This window comes from Myotis daubentonii, chromosome 14 (genome assembly GCF_963259705.1).
Source record: "Myotis daubentonii chromosome 14, mMyoDau2.1, whole genome shotgun sequence".
Lineage (NCBI taxonomy): Eukaryota > Metazoa > Chordata > Mammalia > Chiroptera > Vespertilionidae > Myotis > Myotis daubentonii.
The window spans coordinates 11158826-11182093 of NC_081853.1; the positions used below are offsets into that span (position 1 = coordinate 11158826).

At 43.8% G+C, this 23268-nt stretch overlaps 1 protein-coding gene across 3 annotated transcripts in view; it reads right to left on the minus strand.

Moving 5' to 3' along the window:
- PTPRG (protein tyrosine phosphatase receptor type G) overlaps positions 1 to 23268 on the minus strand; it is a 656388-nt gene that overhangs the window by 259656 nt on the left and 373464 nt on the right. For all 3 annotated transcript variants that reach the window (XM_059663089.1, XM_059663088.1, XM_059663090.1), the window contains exon 3: positions 9280 to 9459. In XM_059663089.1, coding sequence (XP_059519072.1) covers positions 9280 to 9459 — 180 coding nt within the window. The remainder of the gene's footprint in view (positions 1 to 9279; positions 9460 to 23268) is intronic.

Sequence of the window (23268 nt, forward strand, 5' to 3'; positions counted from 1 at the left end):
AACAACTCAACCAACAGAAGCGAACCTGCACGCGGGACAGGTGGGGACAGGTGGGGACAGGTGGGGACAGGTGAACTTGCAACCCCAGACAGGAGAAGGACTGACGGAATCCCCTGAGAATTAAAGGAGCCATGGTGGGCAGTGCTGACCAGACGGGAGCTCAGGCAAAGGCCCTGTGGCAGGGGAAATACGTAGGAGGTCAGGGTGAATACTGCCCAGAGAATAAACTAGAGACTAGAGAATGAGGCGGGAACAGGGGGCAGTCTGTCTTTATCCCCAAGAGAAATGGCTGAGAGAAAAGCCTTGATGTGATAGGGAGCGAGAGACAGAGATGTGATTAGATTAAAATCCAGGAGAGTATGTGGCTGCCTGGTGGGAAGGGCCGGGGAAAGCAGCCCTGGGTGGAAGTTAGCGCAGTCGTTCGGTAGAGAGGCTGGGCTTGCGGAGTTGGAACAAGCTCAGATCCCGAGAGGTCACGTTGCAGGGCTACCCTGGGTCTGGGTGAACTCAATACTAAACTGAGCAAGATGAACAGCGTGGACTAGGTGACCCTTTGGTCATAGAAGATAAGACAGATGACAGTCTAGCAGAGGGTTCTGTGCCCCCTAAAGGAAGATGGGCTTTAAAAATGACCCTCAAAATTCTCAATTTACAAAAGTCTATCTGTGCAATACAGCGCTTGTCTTCCCATTATGTAATTGGTAAATTAGACTTCTGTTTACCCAGAAATTAGTTTCTATCACGTGCATGCAGGGCCTGGAGCTGTAGGAATGAGAGAAAGGACACGAGCTGAGCAAACATGAAACAAACCTCAGAGTGTGTCTCGCCAAAAAGAGGCCCAGTGAAATAGCTCTGATTTAAATGCCGGGGTTCGGGCAAGACTGAACAGAAATAGGATGAAGAGACCTAAAAATTAAGACATTTAAAATAGGAAAATCTGAAAAGTGAAGAGCCAAGCACACTTAGCATGCCCCAAAGAAGAACGAGTCCTTTAAAATTGAATTTAAATGTGTTTTGTTTTGTTTTTTTTTTGGGGGGGGGACCTGAACTACCTAGAGAGCTCCCGGTATTACAAAGTCAGGATTGGACATGCCTAATGCAAATGGTGCTAACCACCCAGATGTTTCCAAACACCTGTCTACTTGCCTGATGGTGCACTTTTAATCAGAAAGCTTGGCAGCCTCCTTGTGAGTGAAATGACCATTTCGTTGGTGACACAAAACTCAGAGCTAAACAAAAAAACTCGTCCAGAAAGGAGGACCCCCAGCAAGTCCAACTTCAGTGCCCACATTTACACCAATGAAGGGTCATCCAGAACTGGGGGAGGGGGGGGGAGGGGGGCGACGACAAGAGAATGAAAATAATTTCATGGTTCGATATCAAACATATTTGGAAACTCCAAGACCATATACTTGGGGACGCATGTGCATTTCAACCACGCAGGCTCTCCCCATCAATGTATCAGGGCTAGAGAGGTTTTACTGAAATGAGAAGTTACTCCCCACCAGCATCACAACCTCCTGTCCATGAATCCAATAAATAAAGACACTGTTACAGCCCTGGTTCTCATCTGTTGCCAGATGAAAGGGAGGAAGACAGGAAACAGGGAGCGAAAGGCCCAAAGACAGGAAACAGTGGACAGGAGATGGACAGGGGCGGGACATTCAAGAGACAGAGAGGAAGGACAAGAGAAGGAAACAGCGAAAAAGGGGACGCTGCAGGTCACAGCTGACCTCTGGGCCCCGGGCAGCATCTGGGCCCCTGGCCCCGCGCTTTCCCCCACCCCTGCACCTGAGTCATGGTGCCCAAGTCTCCACACGGAGATGCGGTGAGCATGCCAGACACTGCGGGCCGCCCAGTGGCGTCCCCCGGAAGCAGGGAGGGCAGCCCGCTCTCTCCTGGCCGGCCTTGCAGACCAGCTCCTGCTCGAACCCACCAGGAGCCCACAGGCCCCTGTGGTCCTGGCTGCTGTGGCCGGCTCACCTGAACGAGGTTGGGCGGGTGCGGGGCGGGTTCCTCCTGGGCACCCAGCACCTGAGCTCAGGGGCTTCCCTGGCGGGCGAGCCCTGGCGTCCCGGGGGAGGGTTGCAGGGGAGTGAGAAGGAGCTCGCATTCTTACAGCACCTCCATCCCTGTCACCCCCGCTCCCCGGGTAGCCAGCGAGAGGTCCCAGTGCATTGCCAATGCCAGCAATGTTCCGCGCCGTCCCCTGGTGGTCAGCGCATGTCATCGCAAGCAGTGGAACTCCTGGCCCCCCTGCTGAACTCCCATCCAAGGGGACAATTTGCATATTAGGCTCTTATTATGTAGGATATTAAAAATGTTGCTGCTGTTAAAAAAACAAAGGGGGGGGGACGCTCGTGGAGAGATACAAGGAGAGACCCACACCTAGACCAGCAACAGAACAGGAACAGAAAGAGCAAACCCAATGGAAAGACCAACACGCCACCCAAAGACTTTCTAACCAGTGAGCTTCACCCTTGTGCATCTCATGGCACACATAAGCTAATTACTAAACTTCTGTAGCATAACAAAAAATATAGTCTATTTTTGTCCACCTGACACAAAAAAAGGTATACTCTTTTCTTTTTTTCCCTATTTTTGTTTTTATTTTTATTTTTTATTTTTTATCTTTATTGCTGAATGTATTACAGATGTCCCCTTCTTCCCTCCCCCACTGACTCCCTCCACCCTACTCCTATCCCGCACCCCCCAAATGTATACTGTTGACTTATTCACTTCAAATGGCTATTATTGTGTTGGCTGTGGCCATTTTATTATTTGCTAATCCAAGGGGAAAGAGGGCACTGCCCCTAACTAAGTAGGAAGGAACTGCATGTTTTAAAAATTCCTGTGGCAAGAACCTTTGAAAATGGCTGTCCTAGACTCCCTCCTGACCAATTTCAAGATCGCTAAAGGCTTCTCCACGTGTTACCCCTGGGCCGTTGCATCTTGAGCGAGAGCTAAGCATTCAGGTGCATCAACGTGGGCGCAATCAGGCATCATGGAGACAGCCACTGACCGCCCTGAAAGGTGCTCGCAGTGGCCTTCAGTGCTGACCCTCAGACCCACATCAGTGTCCCGCCTGGGGACAGAACACTGCCCTCCAGGGCAGCACAGAGGCAACTGTGAGCTTCAGCTGCGAACCTCAGGGACCTGCAACAGTTTCCTTGAATGTCTGGCCTTTGTGTGCCCTGGGGGGAACCTCGCCCTGTGGACAGGCAGAGGCACAGGGCCAAAGCTCCCTTTACAAGGGCAGAGGTCGCATGCTGGATTAGGGCAGCAGCACATGGAAACTGAGGTTAAGATCTTATACTTATCTTTACCAACCGTCAACAGCTTGCATTTCTCAGGTTAAGCCTGTGGGGTCTCAGGTGCTGCTGTAAGATAAGAGTTCCAAGGGCCAGCCCTGGACAGTGTGGCTCAGTAGGTTGATGCGTTGTCCCCTGCACCAAATGGTAGCTGGGTTGATTCCCAGTCAAGGCACATACCCAGGTTGCAGATTCAATCCCAGGGGCGAGTGGGAGGCAATCAATTGATGTTTTTTTCTCTCTCTCCCTTTCTCCTATTCTCCCTCCCTCTCTCTCTCTCCTTTCCTCTCTCTCTCTAATCAAGGAGAAACATATACTTAAGGATTTAAAAAAAAAGTTCCAAAGGCCAGGTAAAATAAAGTGAATGTGACAGCCCTCTAAACCTTGTCTACATTTTATGGGCTCATAACATAGTAGGACATGGTTCCTGACCTATTAATCCACACCCACTTTCCACACCATGGATCTACTGTTGTATCAATGTCAGCAACTATTTCTTGTCCCATCTAAGCCAATCACTGTGGTCATGGTATTTGTCTAACAGGAGAAAATGCATGGGAGAGGGGCGGGGGGGGGGGGGGGAGAGAGAGAGAGAGAGAGAGAGAGAGAGAGAGAGAGAAGAAAAGAAAATGGGAAAGTAGAAGTAACATGCATTATGACAAATGCATTTACTATTTGCTCTTTGTGTGGAATGAAAGAAAAAAAATTGTAAAAACAAAAAACAAACAAACAAACCCAAAAGCCCTCCAATGTTTAAAATGCATAGGAGGCCATGGCTTATGAAATACATCAGAAACATCATCTAAGTCTTAAGTTGTGATCCTTAGCTATAAGCTAATGCTAGAAACAGCAAGCTTATCTTGAAATGTTCTTGATGAATGCATTATCTTTTCATTCCACAAAAATGAAAGGAAAATAACTTTAGATGAAATCGAATGAGAACTGGCACAATAGACAGTTATGGCTCCTGGGGAAGAAATAGAGAGATGCTATCTGTCTTGTAAAGATATTTTAGACAACTTTTGAGAAGTGGGCTACCTGCAACCACCTTGCTCCATTGATTATGCTGCACTGGATATATAGCACTCGCCCCGGGGAAGACAGATAGGCGCCCTAAAGCTGTTTTATGGGGAAGTTACTGTCTGTATGTACTAAGCCGCTTTAAATATTAACTTTCTAAATTCATATTTTAATATCCAAAAGACAGTCTATTTTACAGATAAGTGGCCTGTAAATTTCCATCAGAAAAAACAAATACTACTTCCTAATTTATTTTCTAAAAGTACAAGTTTCAAGAAAAGACATTTGGAGAAGAAAAATGTGTTGCTTAAAAATTAATGATTAACGTTTTTTCTTCATCTAAGCAGGCAACTTAGATATAAAATAAATGACTGTAACAAAGACAGGCCATGTGGCTTATGACATAGGGTTTTATTCATTAAAGTCTCAATTTTTCTGATAATTATAGACTCACATGCAGTTGTAAGAAATAATATAGAGGACCTGTGTCTCCTTATCTAGTTTCTACAAATGGGAACATCTTACAAAACTACAATACAATAACAGTTGTGTTTTTAAACTGATAATCTCCAGGTTGCCTATCAATACTACCCACTATAATATTAGCAATTTCCCCTTTATTTTTTCTGTTTTTGTTTTTTAAATATATTTTTATGATTTCAGAGAGGAAGGGAGAGGGAGAAAGAGATAGAAACATCAATGATGAGAGAGAATCATTGATCGGCTGCTTCCTGCATATCCCCTACTGGGGCTCGAGCATGCAACCCTGGCATGTGCCCTTGACTGGAATTGAACTCGGGACCCTTCAGTCCATAGGCCGATGCTCTATCCACTGAGCTAAACCAGCTAGGGCACACCTCCCCCCTTTAATTTAGACACACTGAGCCTTGAACCACACATGGATGGTCATTCACCTGAACTTATACAATCCGTGCATAATAGACAAAGCAACTGAATCGTCATTTCTCTAAAACACTGACAAATTTATGAACTCACCTGACACTTTAAAGTTTACAAAATGAGAAAAGTTTTCAGGTTTGTGCTTATCAAATAAATACAAAGAACAAAGCAGGTGATCTCTGCACCCAAGTTTCTAAACCACCAGATGCTGAAATCTTTCTGGAAAAACAATTCCATGTCCTTGTTCCAAATTGCCTATAAATGGCTGCCACTTTTAAAAAGCCACTCCTATAGAATCATCTTAGATTATTTATGCGATATTGGCCCATCTAGTTGGATGTCATCAATTTCATAGGAATGAGCACTGTTTGGGAAGAAACAAGGATTTCTTTCTACTTCTCAGCGCTGTGCTTCTTCTGAAGTTTCCGAGACTGTTTGTTCTTTTTGGAGAGCTGAGTCTAAAATCAGATCAAGCACCGGCGCTCGGCACTCACAGACACGCAACAAGTTGTGGCTCACTCCAGGAAGCCAGCAGAGTGACAGACTGATGGATAATCAGCCCCTGGAAGACCAAGGTCATGAATCAGCTTGCACTGAGTGAACCCTCTACTCGTCTAAAACCTGTCACCGGAGATCCCAAGCTGAAAGCTGTAAGAGGAATGTGTTATCTTTGCAGAAGGCTGTCAAGCATTGCAAGTCAAGTAGAAAACCAGATCAGAGAGCCCAGTGAATTGGCCTTGGCAGGCTTCCAAGATGTGGCGCTGAGGTGGCACTCGGCTCCAAGATCTGATTACACCAAGCTCCCGCCCACCGCAGTCAGGTAGTCTGAGGGGTCACTCTCCCATCACAGTTCTCCAAAGGTCACACCTATGTGAAGTACAAAGCAGGACCACTGGTAGAGAAATGACAAATTGTAACATAGGCACTCATCTCCATTGGGAGCGTGGAGGGGGTGGCATGAAAAGTTGTGCGCAAATAACATACAAGTTCACATGTTTGTGCTGAACAGCTACTCAAATGGGTGAAACAAGGACAGGACAGGGCAGCCTGCTCGAAAAGCACGAACAGGAATTGTTTATGGGGACATTATGAAAAAGTGCCCAGAGCCAGGAATCACTGTGCTGAGTGAGTGGGAAGCAATTCTGTGACCAAATCAGGCCAACCCAAAGCAATCAACCACAGATAATCTCTGACAAATGCTGCTTTGGAAAAAGAAAATAAATCCCGAAAGTTGCATGTGCAGCCAGTTAGGTTAAAAGAAAAACCAATGCTGTGACCCATACATGAATGGGACCGAAGGCCTGATGGTGAAGTCACTTTAGCCAGGCAAAAGGGCTTCCGGCAGCCAGGGCTCCTAAAGGGGTAAGAACAAAGGAATCATTGGGAGACAGAGAGAGAGAGAGAGAGAGAGAGAGACAGAGAGAGAGAAAGAGAGAGAGAAGAAGGGAGGGAGAGTGAGAGCACACATGTTTGTTTTACAGAGTCAGGGTTATAAGAGTTCAGAATTAAGATATGAAGCATATCTTAAGCACCAACAAAAACCTAGGTAGCATTAGGCAGAGATGTATCATAAGATCCCAATGTTTGTTTTCAGCCCAGACGGTGGGGCACAACAAAGTATTCTCTACTACTTCAACCTATAATCCTATCCTATCTGATAAAGAGGGAATATGCTAATTGACCCTCACACCATCGCAAAGATGGCAGCGTCCACAGCCAATAAGAAGGGAATATGCTCATTGACCACCCTTCCCTCAAAGATGGCGGCACCCACAGCCAATAAGGAGGGAATATGCTAGTTGACTGCCACACCCTTAAAGATGGCGGCACCCAGTCCCCTCAGCCTCACTGGGGCGCCTGCCTCTGGAGTCCCCCAGTCCCCTCAACCCCCCAGCCACCCAGGGCTGGCCCAAGGCACAGGCAAGCCTTGGATGGCGACTGCCCAGCTGACGAGGGCCAGCTCGAGGGACAGGCAAGCCTCGGATAGCGTTTGCCCAGCCAACGCCCGAGACACAGGCAAGCCTCAGATGTTGGCTGCCCAGCCACCCTGGGCCACCTGAGGCTCAGGTAACCAGGGCCAGCCGAGGCTTGTGCTGCCCGCAGTGGCAGCAGCAGAGGTGTGATGGGGCATCACCTTCCCCTGATGGACGGGTCGCCTCCCACCCTGAGGGTTCCTGGACTGTGAGAGGGGGCAGGCCAAGCTGAGGGACCCCCCTCCAGTGCATGAATTTTTATGGACCGGGCCTCTCGTAGTTGTATAATAGTGACTAAGAGGGAGCCAGCTCTTTGCATTAGCAATGGTGAAAATATGATATTTCATATTCACAGAGCCCAAAGCCCAATTCACAGAGGTGGGTACAAGAAAGCAAGAGAGTCAAATTGCTGGTCTGAGGGATGAGACCACCAAGGGGATGACAAAATGTTCATCTGCATTCTAATGTAATAAGAAACACCAACAAAGCAAAATCTCAAGTAACATAAGAATTAATATATATATATATATATATATATATATATATATATATATATATATGTTTATATTGATTTTTAAAGAGAGAGGAAGGGAGAGGGATAGAAAGATGAGAGAGAAACATCATATGTCAGTTGTCTCCTCATGCCCCCTACTGGGGATCGAGCCCACAACTTGGGAATTGAGCCATGACTTCAAGGTTCCTGGGTCAACACTCAACCACTAAGTCACACTGGCCGGACCAAGAATTTTATTTTAATTTGTGCACTTGCAGAGCACTGTCCAGTAGAAATTTCTTCAATGATAGAATGCTCTCTATCTGTGCTGCATGATATGGTTAAGGTAGCTATCTGGCCACTAAGCACCTGAACTGTGGCTAGTGAAATACTATTCACAGGGCTATACAGGTTCAATGCAATCCCTATCAAAATCCTAATGGCATTCCTCACAGAAATAGTAAAAACAATCCTAAAATTCCTTTAGAATGACAAATGATCCCAAATAGCCAAAACAATCCTGACAAAAAAGAACAGAGCTGAAGGTATTATACTTCCTAATTTCAAACTATACTAAAAAGCTACCGTAATCAAATAGCATGGTACTCGCATAGAGACAGACACACAGACCAACAGAAGAGAATCTCTAGAGGCCAGAAATAAACCCAGGCATATTTAGCCAACTAATATTTGACAAAGTAGCCAAGAATATTCAATGTGGAAAGGAGAGTTTCTTTAATAAAAGATGATGGGAAAATGGGATACTCACATGCAAGGAATGAATATGGACCCCTACCTATACCACTCACAAGAATTAATTTGAAATGGATTAAAGCCTTAGGGTAAAGGCTTAGGATTGGGACGCTGGGTAAAAAAGATATGTTTCTCTCATATCAACATTACTATCTCTTTGTCTCTCCCCCTCTCTTCTACTCTCTCTAAAAATCGATGGAAAATATCCTCAGGTGAGGATTAACAAAAAATAAACAAGTAAATAAATAGGCATAATGTTATACGTCAGTTATATTTCAATAAGCCTGGAAAAAAAATAAATAAGTGAAGTGAATCCACCCAAAAAGACCCCCCAAAACCCACAAAGATTTAAATGTGTATCATCTTTGCTTTAAAACATTGCAAATAGACAACCTAAGAAAACTTGGTTGGGAGGGGCAATATTAGGCTAATAAAACTGGTGTAGTGAATTTTAATCTTACTTATTTTAAATGAATTAAAATTTAAATACTCACATGTGGCCAGTGGCCACCATATTGGACAGAACAGATATTTGAAAGCCCATTCTATATTCTTTACATATATTGACTCATTTAATCCTTATAACCCTATGAGGTTGATACAATTTTATTATCCACATGTATCATATTTTTAAAATTTGAGGCACAGAGAGGTCAATGAATTTGCCCAAATCACACAGCTAATAAAGCAAGAGGCTGTTTCTCCAACTAAGGGCTGATTGCACAGCTCTTGCCAAGCTATACATTCTCTATAGCTCTGTGCAATACACTTCAGGCAGACATCCAGAAATATTTCATGTTGTTTGTGGACAGATAAAGACATGTTCTACCTGTTTTCCCTGTGTTCTTCATCCAGGTTTTGTTAGAAGACTCATTGTCGAAGCCATCAAGTTGCAGCTCCTGGTACTCCTCGCCGACACGAGCATGCTGGTCTAAAATGTCTATGGGAGACTGGTGGTGGCCCCCGCAGCTGACACTAGACGTCACCCAGTGCTCAGGCCCATAGGCACCTGTGAAAGAAAACAATTCTTCAATCCTCAGGGCTCAATGGTCAACAATGGAACACATAAGAAGTAGGAAGCCAAGTCCTACATCTCTCATGGTACATTTTCCTATATGTCCCCAACCCCAAGACATCAGTGCATTGGAAGCTGTGGATCCAAGCCCTTTGCTTGATAGGGTAAGAAGAATTAAGAAAAGATAAGTGACTTAAGATAGCTGGGTTTGTGATTTGTAATCAAATATTTGCTAACTTTATTGGTCATCAGATTAAAAGAGCTGAACAGAAAGGCTGTCAGAGTTATTCACCAGAAAACACAAAACACAACTCTCAGTTTCTGGGAGTGACTGAACTGGAAAAGGAAAACAGTAAAAGTGAAAGGAACACAATACTGGACAAGAAGCATCACGAATAATGTAGGCCATGACAGGGTTTTCCTTGGCTAACTGAAAGATTGCTCACTTTGGCCCGAGTTTGTGCACTGGTGGATTAAGGCATGCACTCTCCTCAATCCCCCTCCATCACTGGAGATGGGGCTATGAGGTTACTTCCGGTTGGACTCAGCACTCGGATAAAGACTCAGAAATAAAGGAAGAGAATGCAACTATCACGCTGGCCCTGATGGGTACCAGTGGGGAGCAGGAAAGCACACTGCGCATGCTTCTCTGCCCCATGAGCCAGTGAACTATTCTGGGGGCGATGTCTATTACGTTTATTAACAGCTCTGAGATTTTTCTGTCTCCAATCTTTAACTTTCTTGGCATGACAAACCAGGAGTACCTTGTTGAAAAAAAAAAAAATCCTTTGCTAGAAAGATCACAATAAATCTCTTTTTCGGAGTTTAATACAGAGTGAAGTCTAAACTTTACAATATTGAGAAGATCGCATTAGGCTGCCCACTCAATGAAGTGTACTGTGTGTATACACATACATGTATACACACGTGTGCTCCTGGGTTCTTTAGCCTTACATTTCTTCACATCTCGGACAGAAGAGGGTAACGACCAAAATGATTTTAGGAGATGAGATCAACCCACCAACAACCCATATTTTGGAGCCTGGCTCTATACCTCGCCTTGCATGACGGACCACAAAAATACCTCCTGGTAAGTCTCTCTACTACTAAATAGAGCCCAAACCTGTGCCCAACCCACCACCGCATACTTATTTGCAATGGGTTTCCCCATCCCCTGAAGCCTGATTGAGCTCATAACTGAAATAATAATGGATCCAGACACAGAGGGACAGACACAGAAAATCTTTTTGGTCATGCTAATGGAAGCTTCATGGCTGCAAGAACCATTGATGTAGCTCCCTAAAAATGATTCAGCGTCTTGCTATCTGGCAATTAGCTCTGGTCTCATTCTATGCCTGGGTCCTCTCTCTAATCCTCATCCAAACAGTAAGATAAAGGACACTATCAGGGAAAAACGTGTTCAATGATTGGCAAGGCCTGAGCAACCTTGGGGCACTTTTCGAAATCCCTTACAAGTGCCATAACACTCTCTAGCAAAAGCTGGCTGCACCGTGTCGTTACTGGAGGACTCCACTACATTTGGAATGATCAGGTCTTCTCGCTCATGTCACTTAGCTTCTTGGTCCAATTCCCTGAAGACTGTGATGAGGCCTAAAGGAACAGCGTGCATTTGCCTGTGTTCAAGAAAACTTCACTTTCATGTCGAATCGGTATATTTGAAGGAAAAAGGGAGGGGAAACAGGACCTTAATGAATGGCTCCAATTATCCTGACCACTCTTTACATTCTCTTCCAGATGCCCAAAACACCACAACAAAAAACCCACAACACTGAAAAACGGAATAAATTGGAAAACCAAAAAATATGTAAAGTTTATATATTTGGTGGCTGACCAAAATGATGGTTAGTTACAATTGGGCCTGTATTTTCGAAATATGGAAACTAATGTTTTCATATCGTGTGTGTATGTGAGAGTGTATTTTCGAAATATGGAAACTAATGTTTTCATATCGTGTGTGTATGTGAGAGTGATGCCTTTTGGAAACTCACTAGTATAATAAGATTAGAAGCAGCGGGGGGGGGGGGGGGGATGCATGGTAAAATAAATCGAAACATGTTTGACCCCAAGAAGTAAGAATGCAACCCATCACTTATAGAAACACAGACATCTGATAATTAACAAATAAAGCAAAAGATCCTGTGCAACCTCTGAGAAGAACCTGCTGTCTGTATTACTTCTCCTCACCTTCTAGCATGGGTGAAACACAACTCAGCTCTCTATAAAAATGTAATCGGGGCTCCTACCAGCGGATTCATTTATTCACTGGTAACAATCTGGAGATTTAGCCGACTACATGCTTGCTTTCACACTTCCACCCAATATACGTTCAAATGCAATTTTAATTGAAACTGATCTTCCACTTCAGATTTTAAATTAATTCTTCTTTGCAGTGCTTCATGCTCCAGACACCCTCGCCTTGCAGAACCCCAATGTCATTAGTGGAGGAAATAGAACACCTTTCCCAGGCTTGCGGGTATTGATTATCTACTCTCACATCGGAGCTCCCCGGCCAGTCCACACTGTATAAATCTCTTCAGTGTTAAGACACTTTACAAAGGACTGGGAAGTATGTCATTAATCATTTGCTCTTGCACAAGTCTCAGAGTATTGAATGCTTTGTTTTCCAAAACTCTGAATAAATGCTTTTAAGTTAAAAACATGACACTAAATAAAGGTTGTGGTTAACTTAAACCTAGATTATCTGGGGGAGGGAAGTAAGAAGACACAAATCAGCAAGAAGCCTTCCTCTCTCAGGTATGACTCTGCCCTCATACTATGAGAAGTGAAAGGCGTTTGCACTTTAGCTTCTCTCGCTGACTTGCTTGAAGGAGCAGGAAATTCACATTTTGGCAGCTGGACCCATTTTGAACAGCTCGCCGACTCTTGACGTGGCAACCGAATCTACAAGGCAGGGGCGGTGAGGCCCGGATAGAAACCACAGGCAGTTTGGACTGCCAGGAGCAATTTCCCATGCTGGGACTCATGCAGGGAGGAGATCTTGATGGAGACATACTGCCAACATATCAGTACTAAGAGTCTAACAGTTTAGGCTGAGTTTCTCACTCAACTATGCTGAGAAATATTTTGTTTTTAATGAATTCAACAAATGCATCTGAAACGTCCGGATCCAGATTTGATCCCCTGCCGGGGAGGCTTCTGGGAGAAAGGCGCAGCCCCGGCGGATCCGCACCGTCCTGGCAGCGAGTCCTGGTTTCCTTGGGCAGCTTATTACTATGCAATTCACTGTCTATGCCTTCGTGTCTGTCTCCCCACGAGGTGGCTACTGTATGAGACAGGTTCCTTCTCCTCTTGTTCACATTTGTTTATTCTAGTCTTGCACACGGCCTTGCATCAAGATTCTTTTTGGCACAAATAAATGAATTGGAAGATGGGATTAAAGAATTGTACAGTTCTGTCCGCTAATGACACCATAGCATGTTCCCCGTGCATTATTTTGGCTTTAAGTCTACCTTCTGACTTCTTACTGACTCTTGTTCATTCCCTTCACCTCAAGAATCAGGATGTTAAATTCAAAATTAAATATCCCTGCCCCTACTCACTAATACATTAAATTAGTCTGAACGGTGATAAGGTAAAATAAGCTGCAAATATGCAATGTGCATGCTGGAACCAGCGTGCCACTCTAACAAGCCCACCAAGGGTGACTGTAGAGTTGAAAGGGAAGGAGTGTGAAAGAACTTTGCTTTCAGTGCCTTTTATGAAGCCTGATTATTTTTTAAGTTCTTTTTCCCCCCTATGTTTTAACGGAGTCCCTTAATCAAAGAAGGTCAATCAAGGAGGAAACTTAGTCTTGCTAATCAATTCATCACTGTATGCATTTAAATACTGATTCCACACTTGCTGGTTACCAGACACCTGGCTGAGAAATGGGCGCGAGGGAGCAAGCTTGCCCCAGTTCCCTTGGGCAATGAACGCTGCCTGCGGCCCAGGCTTCTCATCTGTACAACAGGGAACACTAACGTGTCCGCCTCAGAGGGTGGTGGGAGTGACAGGAGATCACCCACGTAAAGGACGGTGAGCGTGCCAAACAACAGCACTCTCAAGTGCTGCTGCTGCAGTGAATGCCACTGTGACTGAACAACGGCGCAGTCAGGCCCGGCGAACCTGGCTACACAATGGAGGAAGCCAACGTGCAGTCCCACCTGGGCCTCCCGCAGGAGGAGGCAGGCATGTGGTGACAGGCAAAGAGAGAGGGGGTCCCTCCCTGAGGACAGGACTTAGAGAGGAGGTGACACTTGAGGGCACTCACTCCCTGGTGCTTCCCACTTGAGCAGAGGACAAGAATCAACAACATAATTGGGCCCCCTGTGAGGTGGACCTGATCCAGCATCAGCTGATTTAGTGACCAGCGCCCACAGAACAGAGCAGGGAAGCAATCAGCAGCTTCTGGCGGAGGAGGCTGGTGCAGGTAACGGCACTTGCGATATGTGGATCATCGCGCACGTCCTGGTAGGAAGTGATAAGAAGTCTCACGGCCTCTGTGGGATTCTGTCTACAAATCCGTAACCGTAGTCCAATCGCAAGGGAACCATCAGACAAACCCCAACTGAGGAACATTCTACAAAATGCTCGGCCGACACTCCTCCAAAAGGCCAAGGTCATGAAAAACAAGAAAAGACTAAAAAAACAAAAAAAACAAAAACTGTCCCAGACCAAAGAAGACTAAGAGTCACAACAAAATGCAACGTGGCATTCTAGATGGGTGGAACCAAAATGGAAATTGGCGGGAAAACTCAAGAGCTCTGAATAAAGTTTGGAGTTCAGTTAATGGGAACATAACATTGTAAGTTTCCTCATTGACCCTGGTCTATATGGTCATTTTTGGTGGTTACTTTGGCAACAAGATGAAGGAATATTTATAAAGCCATACAGAAGCCTAATACACTGTGAGCATTGTTAAATTTTAATATCCAGGTTTTGCTGGACTTACTATTACACACTTGGGGGCAGATCTAAAGCCTATGGCATGAAGGACATGGAACTGATTTACAGATAACGCCGAGATGGTTGTCCTATCATCTTTGCATAAAAAGAGTTGCACAGAGCAAAGCCAAAGGAAACATAAGGCTGGCCTGGAATACACAACAAGCTTGTGGCTGACATTCCATTTGATAAGGTTATATAAACACCTTATAAAGTTGGAGAAATTCACCTTTAAAAATTATACTTAAGGAACAACGCTGTTACCTTAATTTATGGCTCATTTGTCCATTAAAAGAACCCAATTCTACCTCCTCAGTGCACCATTAACAAGTCACTGTATTTTTCCCATTTTCGGATGCTCCAACGCAGTGGACCAGCAACGGGAAGACATATTTCTACAGGAGGGTGAATAAATCACACAACTGAAGATTGATTCTAACTGGCCTGTTTCGGGCGGGCGGCATTCCCCACGTGCAAATAATGGCAAATACGGTAAATCTGGGCTCGCATCTGAGACGCCACTTGATGTTCCTGCTTCTTTAAGGCAGATTTAACCCAAAGAACTTGGTTGCCAGACATACATTTTGAGCCAAACTATTTATTCTGTTCAAATAAAAATATAATAAAAACCTGAGGGAAACAGTTCATTTTGCCTACCACCTTCAGCAATAGTACGTGAAAAATCCACATATAACTGGTTAGTAAAAGACTTATCTACAATTTAACTGTCTCACTTTAATATAGTTTGCTATTAATACCTAACCTGAAAAAAAAAAGATAAAAGGACTACTTTTAGAGCATATAAATCACACTTTTGTCTAAAAGCAAGGAATTTCGAATGTCGACCTATGATTTGTGTCCCAAACAATGGTTTCTTTAAATACATAAGAGGTTCTTTGCAGAAAATATGTATATACCTTGAATTTATTTTGTCATAATACATTTAAATAATGGTTTCTATTCACTAATGAAAAGACATTAAAAATAATGAATCCTGTCTAAATCTAATTAAAAACAAAACTAATATACATGTTATGTGCTGTTTCTAGTCAAACATGCCTATTAACGCCTTCCTCAAGGAATTTATATCGAAAATGTTACCTAGATTCAGGGTTATTACTCTGCATCTTGTTGTCTACTCTTCACCAAAAGTAACAGTCCAAAAATATGTGTATTCCTTTTGTTACTTAATAGCATAATTAATGCTTGTTCTCCCAAATCAAAAACGCATCTTTAAACTATTCCATTTCTTAATTAAAAAAGCTTTATTGGATTTAGCTTAAAATTCTTTTGCATTTTCCACTACTGGTAACTTAATTAACTTTTGTGCACTAATTGTTGCATATATGAAAAGAAAAAGCATCCATATTGCTAATGTCTACTGTTTTCATTTTATTCCTATATAATTATGAAGTTTTTTAATGCTGTTGATAGGAATATTCAAATTTTTAAGCCAGTTAAGAAGGTAAATTTATTTTCCAAATAATAAAATAGTTTGGTAAATTTTTCATTTCTAAATTTTAGGTATAAAAACTTAATTTCCCCATTTCACATAAATGGTATTACATTACCTAACCGTAATACTAGAAATATATCATAGAATAACACCATAAATGGGAACCATTTTATTCATTTTTTAAAAATACCTACTATTGTTTGTTATCTTTCCCAGGATCGCTATCTTAGGGTTGAACATTCTAATTAATTTCAGGTCAAATGTGAAACAGCACAAATCTCTAAATAGGGTTCTCAGATTCTAACCCTGATGCTGAAGATCTCTCTAGAGCAGTGGATCTCAACCTTCCTAATGCAGTTTCTCATGTTGTAGAGACCCCCAATTTCATTGTTACAAATTGAACATGATTAAAACATAGTGATTAATCACAAAAACAATATGTAATTATTTAGGTGTTTTCTGATGGTCTTAGGCGACCCCTGTGAAAGGGTCGTTCGACCCCCAAAGGAGTCGCGACCAACAGGTTGAGAACCACTGCTCTAGAGCCTAGTTTACTGTGATAAAAAATGAAAGTATTACAAAGAATGAAGATGACAATCGTAACTACTGAGGAGTTCAGAGCCATAGACTTTCAGGCGGATTGATTAGTGATGTCTGCATGGGTGAGTGAGATGACAATAGGAAAGCAGGCACCGTGCCTATGCATGCAATTCACAGACTGGAGGATCCTAAAGATTCATCAAAGACAAAGTCCTGCGCACGTTTGGATGTATCTGAGTTTAAAAAGTTATCTCTCTCAAGTTGAATCTACCCAGCTCCAACCATGCAATCAAAATTTCTACTACTAATTGCAAGAGTGTATTCACTCAAAATCTAACATACTATTTAAAGTTGGGCCAACTTTATTTTTGCTTCCTTGTGCATAGTTCATGGGATTGGTTACAAAAATCTTCTGAGCTGTAAACAAAAAATCACAATTCTTATTGTCCAATGCCAAACATCTTAAGTGTTTATAAAATGTCGGTAAGTTTGTTCCAGACCTCAAGTTTCCAACCTTCAAGTCAAGTTTGTCTTTAGGCAGTCAGCACTCTCCAGAATATGGACTGTCTTTCAGAATATGGACTGTCCCATGAAACCTGACATGCACTATTCCCCCCGGACTAAAAAGGTCACATGGCATAGTAGAAAGAACCCTGGGTAACCAGACTGGCGACTTGAATTCTAGTTCAAGCATGTAAATAAACTGTAACTGACACGTTAGTGCTAAGTGACTATATGATTACTTATCCATAAAGACAAGATAATTGGCAATGTCCGTCAAGGATACCAGAGGACCACGTGGTGACAGCCATGTCACAAAAAACAAAAAGCTCGTCCATTCCAGTTTCAATTCCAGAAAGTGGAGTTGAAAGAGGCAGTGTCAAGTCTTACAATGATTCAAATTCCTTACACACAAATTCTAAGATTCTATCACATCTCTAAAATTCAGAAGGGTTCTAAATTTTATGAAACACTTCTTACAACACCTGGAAGAACCCACAAGGCACAGAAAACATTTGTTAATAGTCCAGCAAACATTCAACCCCATTGATACCTCCCTAAAAGTAACCACAGGGGCGTGATGAGGAATAAGTGAATTATTACATGCAGAGCAGGTCCAACAGTACTTGGCACATACTAATGGTTCAATAAATATGATTACCCACACTTTCTTTTGAGAACCACAATCAAACCCTAAGTTCTGGATGGTGTGACCCTGCTCCTGGGACCCAGAAATAGCTCCCACTTGGTATTTGGCAATTAGTTTAATCCTCTCCTCCTTGACAAAGAGATTGGCTGGGGAGGGATGTTAATCCAGGACTAAGCCAATTAGGTTGGTACAAGCAAATCGAAACAGCAGACTCTAGTTCAGAGCCTGAGGGAAGACCCCGCCTTCCTCCCTGAAGGTAAAGAAAGAGGAAGAAAGTGGACTGGGGAGAAACCAAGTGGGAAGCAGCTGGAGGCCAAAGCTGACAAGTAAAAAGGCTGGAGGGGGAAGAAAAGGGGGGAAAGAAAATGCAGGTAGGTCCTGATCAAACCATTCCTGAAATTTAAATTTTATCTCTAGACTTTTCAATTTTAAGTGTCTTTGTATTTAAAATAGCTCCAGTAGGCCTTCTGCTATTTGCAACTAAAAAATATATGATATAATCAGAATGTTGGTTTAAAAATACCAACATGAAATTATTCAATTCTTTCCACATTCATCACTAAGACGAAAATGTCAAATTATAAAGATAAAAATCAAGACTGCGTGCTGGATGAAATATATAAGGATAACATCTCCCGATTCCTCTCCCCTCCCCTCTTTTTCTCCCTACTTTCTCCCTACAGAAGAGGAATGAACTTGGGTAAGGGTTTAAAGATCTCATTTAGACAAAAGGAGAGAGAACAGTCCCTGCATCAGAATCCCCACAAGGCTTCATGGGAACCGCTGCCTGGGCCTCGCACCAGGCCTGCCTCTGCACAGAGCCACCGCACGTGCTTTTGTGCAGGGAAGACTTGCGGAGGGGACCATGCTTTATTCCCCAAGGTCACGGCTGCACCCCAGGCAGGGAAACAAAACTGGCCATAAGCTGGGATTTCCGGTCTTTGCATGGAAGGCCTTTCCCCACCACTGCTCTCCGTCTTCAGCGTCATGCCCCACAAGGTAAAGTCAGATAGAAACTGCTCCATCTCATGAGAAATTCCCGTCCCAAGTAGGAAAAGGGGGAAATTCCCAGAGACAGAATTGGGGAGTTTGCTCTTTGAGAGGATGATGGTCTGTATACCAACCTACTGACATAAGGGCTGAGGGAAAAGAACAAAAATACTAAAGGCAGTTTTACGAGGCACTCACTCAACAGCTGAGGGGCCTGGCGTGGAGGGCGTGGGCTGGAAAACACTTCAGAGGGTGCAGACAGGATGATTAACACCCTGCCTAGACAACTATAAAAGGAGGAATGCATGCTCCAAAACTATTAACTATTAAATGCTCTCTGGGGAAATGTCTAGACATAAAGCGCCACATGTATGAGGAGGGGCCAAAACAACAGGACGGATCCTGGGTTTCACTAGTACGTTTCTCTATTGCAATAAACTTGTAGTGTAAGAAACTACAATATAGCGGGTCTAGAGGAAGATTGGAGAGACTCAGCAGAAGTAACAGGACAAAAGAACTCCATTCCACTCACCACAGGAAGCTCCACTAACCCACCCAGCACAACCCCCTGTCTCTGTCCTTAACCCCAGTCACGTCTCTTCCTGGGGTCTAGGGTTAGGGTGAGGCATTCACCAAAGATTCAGTTATCAAGACAAATAAGATTTTAATGCAATATTCTAAAGTTGAAAATGAATGGGGGGAAAAAAATCCATGACGAACAAAACATTAAAAATCTAAACGAAGTTACTAGTAATATCAGTAACAGTGCTGTACAAAGTCATATGGAAGTCGCAGGCAAAAGGAAAAATCAGTAATAAAAAATATGGCATTAAAATATAATTTATCTTGATTGATGAGTTTTGTGACACCCTAGTCCCAGCCCTACTATAAATGAGAGTGACATTTAATAGGGCACATCAAGAAAATGACACCAATAAGGCATCATCCACTGGGAGAAAACTCACTATGTGCCAGGCATAGAGATGAACATTTACCACATTTTTATCTTCTTTAATCTTTTCAACAACTTACAGCAAGAATGTACTCGTTTCCCCTTTCACACATGAGTAAACTGAGGTTCTGAAGCTGGAAATGTGCCCTCATACAGTAAAAGATAAAAAGTGGCCCTAGCTGGTTTGGCTCAGTGGATAGAGCATTGGCCTGTAGACTGAAGGGTCCCAGGTTCAATTCTGGCCAAGAGTACATGCCTGGGTTGCTGGCTTGATCCCCAGTGGGGGACGTGCAGGAGGCAACCGATCAATGACTCTCATCATTGATGTTTCTATCTGTCTATCTGAAAGGGCGAGTAGTCTCGGGGCCTGACCACGCTGCTGGCGGCCTCGGGCACCGACTCCCCAGCCCACGGCGGGAGCCCGGCGCAGGCTGCCACCTGCCCGCCGCCCCCAGACCGGACCCACGCGGCAACAGCGGCGGCGGGGCGGGGCGCCTGCCCTCGCCCGAGGAGATGGAGGAGGAGGTGATCGCCGACGCCCCCGGGAACGAGACGGAGGACGTGGACTTCCTGCCTGGGCTGGAACTGGTCGATCTACTGGACCCCCAGCAACCGGACTGGCCCCTGGAGCCCGGGCTCAGCTCGCCCTGGGGGGGGGGGGCTAGGACTGCGCCCTCCATCTTGCCCTGGGTCCTCCATTTTTGGGGCGGCCGCCATGTGCTCAGGAGAGTGCCTTCTTCCCGGAAGCCCAGGCCCCTGCTGGCCACGCCCAGGATTTCTTTAAACTAACCAATGACAATCAAGGGACGTGCACGCCATAGGGATGACCCGACTGGCGCCTGGCCAATCGGCGGGGCCCACAGTCCCCTCTCCTGCCCTCACTCCACCCCCCTTTAAAACCCCCTGTGCCATCAGGCCTCTCTCTCTCTCTCTCTCGGCCACTGGAGCTTGCCGTTGCATCGGTGAGTGTGGCAGGGGAGCCAAACCCGGGTTTGAAATAGATGACTCTTTGCTTTTGCATCGGACTGACTGGCTCCCTGGGGGTCTTGGGAACTTTGAAATCTGGGCACAACATATCCTCCTCCCTTCCACTCTGAAATCAATAAAAATATACATATTTTTTAAAAAAATGAATTCCAGCCCTAACCGGTTTGGCTCAGTGGATAGAGCATCGGACTGCGGACTGAAGGGTCCCAGGTTCGATTCCGGTCATGGGCATGTGCCTTGGTTTCGGGCACATCCCCGATGGGGGGTGTGCAGGAGGCAGCTGATCGATGTTTCTCTCTAATCAATGTTTCCAACTCTCTATCCCTCTCCCTTCCTCTCTGTAAAAAATCAGTAAAATATATTTTAAAAAAATGAATTCCAGACATATGAAACCTCTAAGACAGGAATCCCAAACTATGGCATGTGGGCCAAACCAAGCCCACCACCTGTTTTGTAAATAAAGTTTTATTAAAACACCAACTCCTCCATTCATTTAAATAAAACCTATGGTTGCTTTCATGCTATAACACCAGACTTGAACAGCTGTGAAAGAGAAAACAAAACCTATGAAATTATAGTATGAAAGAACTGGCCATAATGTAAATATCTATCAGTAGGAACTTGCTAAACAAAAGATATCCATTACTTGATACTATACAACGCCTCAAAAGTAGATAATCCTAAACCCTGGCCCATCTGGCTCCGTTGTTGGTTGAGCATCTCCTGAGCACCGAAAGCTCACCAGTTCGATTCCCACCAGGACGCAAGCCCAGGTTGTGCGTTTGGTCTTGATCGGGGTGGGTACAGGAGGCAACTGATCAGTGTTTCTCTCTCACATCACATTGATGTTTTTCTCCCTCCCGCTCCCTTCTTCTCTCTCTAGAATCAATAAAAACTTGTTTTCAAAGACTATAAAAAACAGTAGGTAATCCTACTTGAGGATAAATTCCAAGTGAATCCAAATTTAAATATTTAGAATAAATAAATAAAAGTACAAAAAGTGTAACCACACAGAAACCTTATTTTTTTTAATCTGCCTTTTTATTCTGATTTTTTTCCCTTTGACTCAAACCAGCCTCGCCTAGCACCCTGGCTCACCCATCTGCCTGTCCCTTCCTTAATCATTGAGCTCTCAGGACAGTGAGGTTCTGGTCAGCACCCAGTAGTCTTGGAAACAAGGTCCTGGGTCTACTGACCACTGAGTTTTCAAGCAACTAAACATAGCGACTTTGACTCAGTTGTGTTTTAGATCCAGACCCAGGAAAGCAAAAAGAGCCCACAGAACAAATCCTTTTGAAATTGGATAGAACAACTTCATGGCTGGCCTCAGGACCAGATGCAATGATCAATTACCCAATCACCCCCTAGTACCAACCAACCAGTAGAGGCCAGGCCCCAGGCTGTATTAGTCCCCATGATTAACGATTTCCCCTACACACCCATCCCCTGGGAGCCAACAGGGAGCCCCATCTTTGGGCAGGAGCTCACCTGTGACTCCAGGCAAGGCACTATGTCCTTAATAAACCTTGCTTTCTTGGTGCAAACTCCTGGTACTGTCTTATTGGGCTCAGGTGCCTGCTGGCAAACGGATCCCTTCTGACTGGTAACATAAGCAGTTGTGAAAAAAATTTGGAGTTGGGAAAGCATTTTTAAGTATCTCTATATCCCAAAGGCAGAAAACACTGACAACATCAAATACATTAAAGAAACATTAAATTTTCTGATTACAGAAAGCACCATCAAGAACATCAAATAAAATCAGCAAAAACATTTGTAATTCAGACCACAAAAGGGAAAGTTCTTTAATATATCAAGAGATTCTAGTCATTGATAAGCCCAAAATACTGCATAAAAATGGGCAAGGGATATGAACCAACAGTTCAAAAAAAAGAAATACAAGTGGTCCCTTGACGTAGGAAGAGTTGCTGTACGTCACTAATAATGAGACACACAAATTAAAGTTGTGTAGACGCGTTCTTTCGCATGCTAAATGTAAACATCAAGATGTCTGATTGCACACTGTCAGCAAGGATGGATTCAAACAGGCACTTCCATTTACGGCCCCGGAGAGACTGACATAATCTTTATAAAAGAAAATTTGGCATCAACTATTGAAATGACAAATGTGCACTCCCGTGCCCCTGGTGTTAATTAGACAGACACACTGGCATTCATGCAAGGATAAGGTCAGTCAAGGCAGCAGCGTTGGTAACATCCAAGGTTGGAAGCAAGATTAATGTCCATCACCGATGGACTAATTAACTAAATTGTGGCAAACCAGTGTAAGAGAACAGTGCAAAACTGGAAAATAAAAAGAAACCTCCTTAAGCTAAAGTGGTAAAACTTAAAAGTTGTACTTTTTAGTGTAAAACCTAATATACATAATAATATGCTACCATTTGTTTAGGCAATGACGAGATAAATGACCATATATAGTTATTGTATGGCCATAATACACATAAAAAGAAGCCATAACGCCAGTAGACGATGGAGAAAGGGGGAGATTTTTCACTACTTCCTTCCTTTTACTCTTCGAACTTAAGCCATGTTAATATATTAGTTATTTAAAAGTGAAATTTCAAAAATTCATAGAAATTTTAAATGGAGGAAGAAGTATCTGACACCATTCAGTGCGGGGGGAGGGGGGGAAGGAGGGACTAGCGGCAAAGGAATTATTACGAAATTACATGGTATCACAAAAAGAAAAATTATATACAAACCAAACCAGTGCCTGAAAGGGCACAAAGATTACGAGGAAACTTG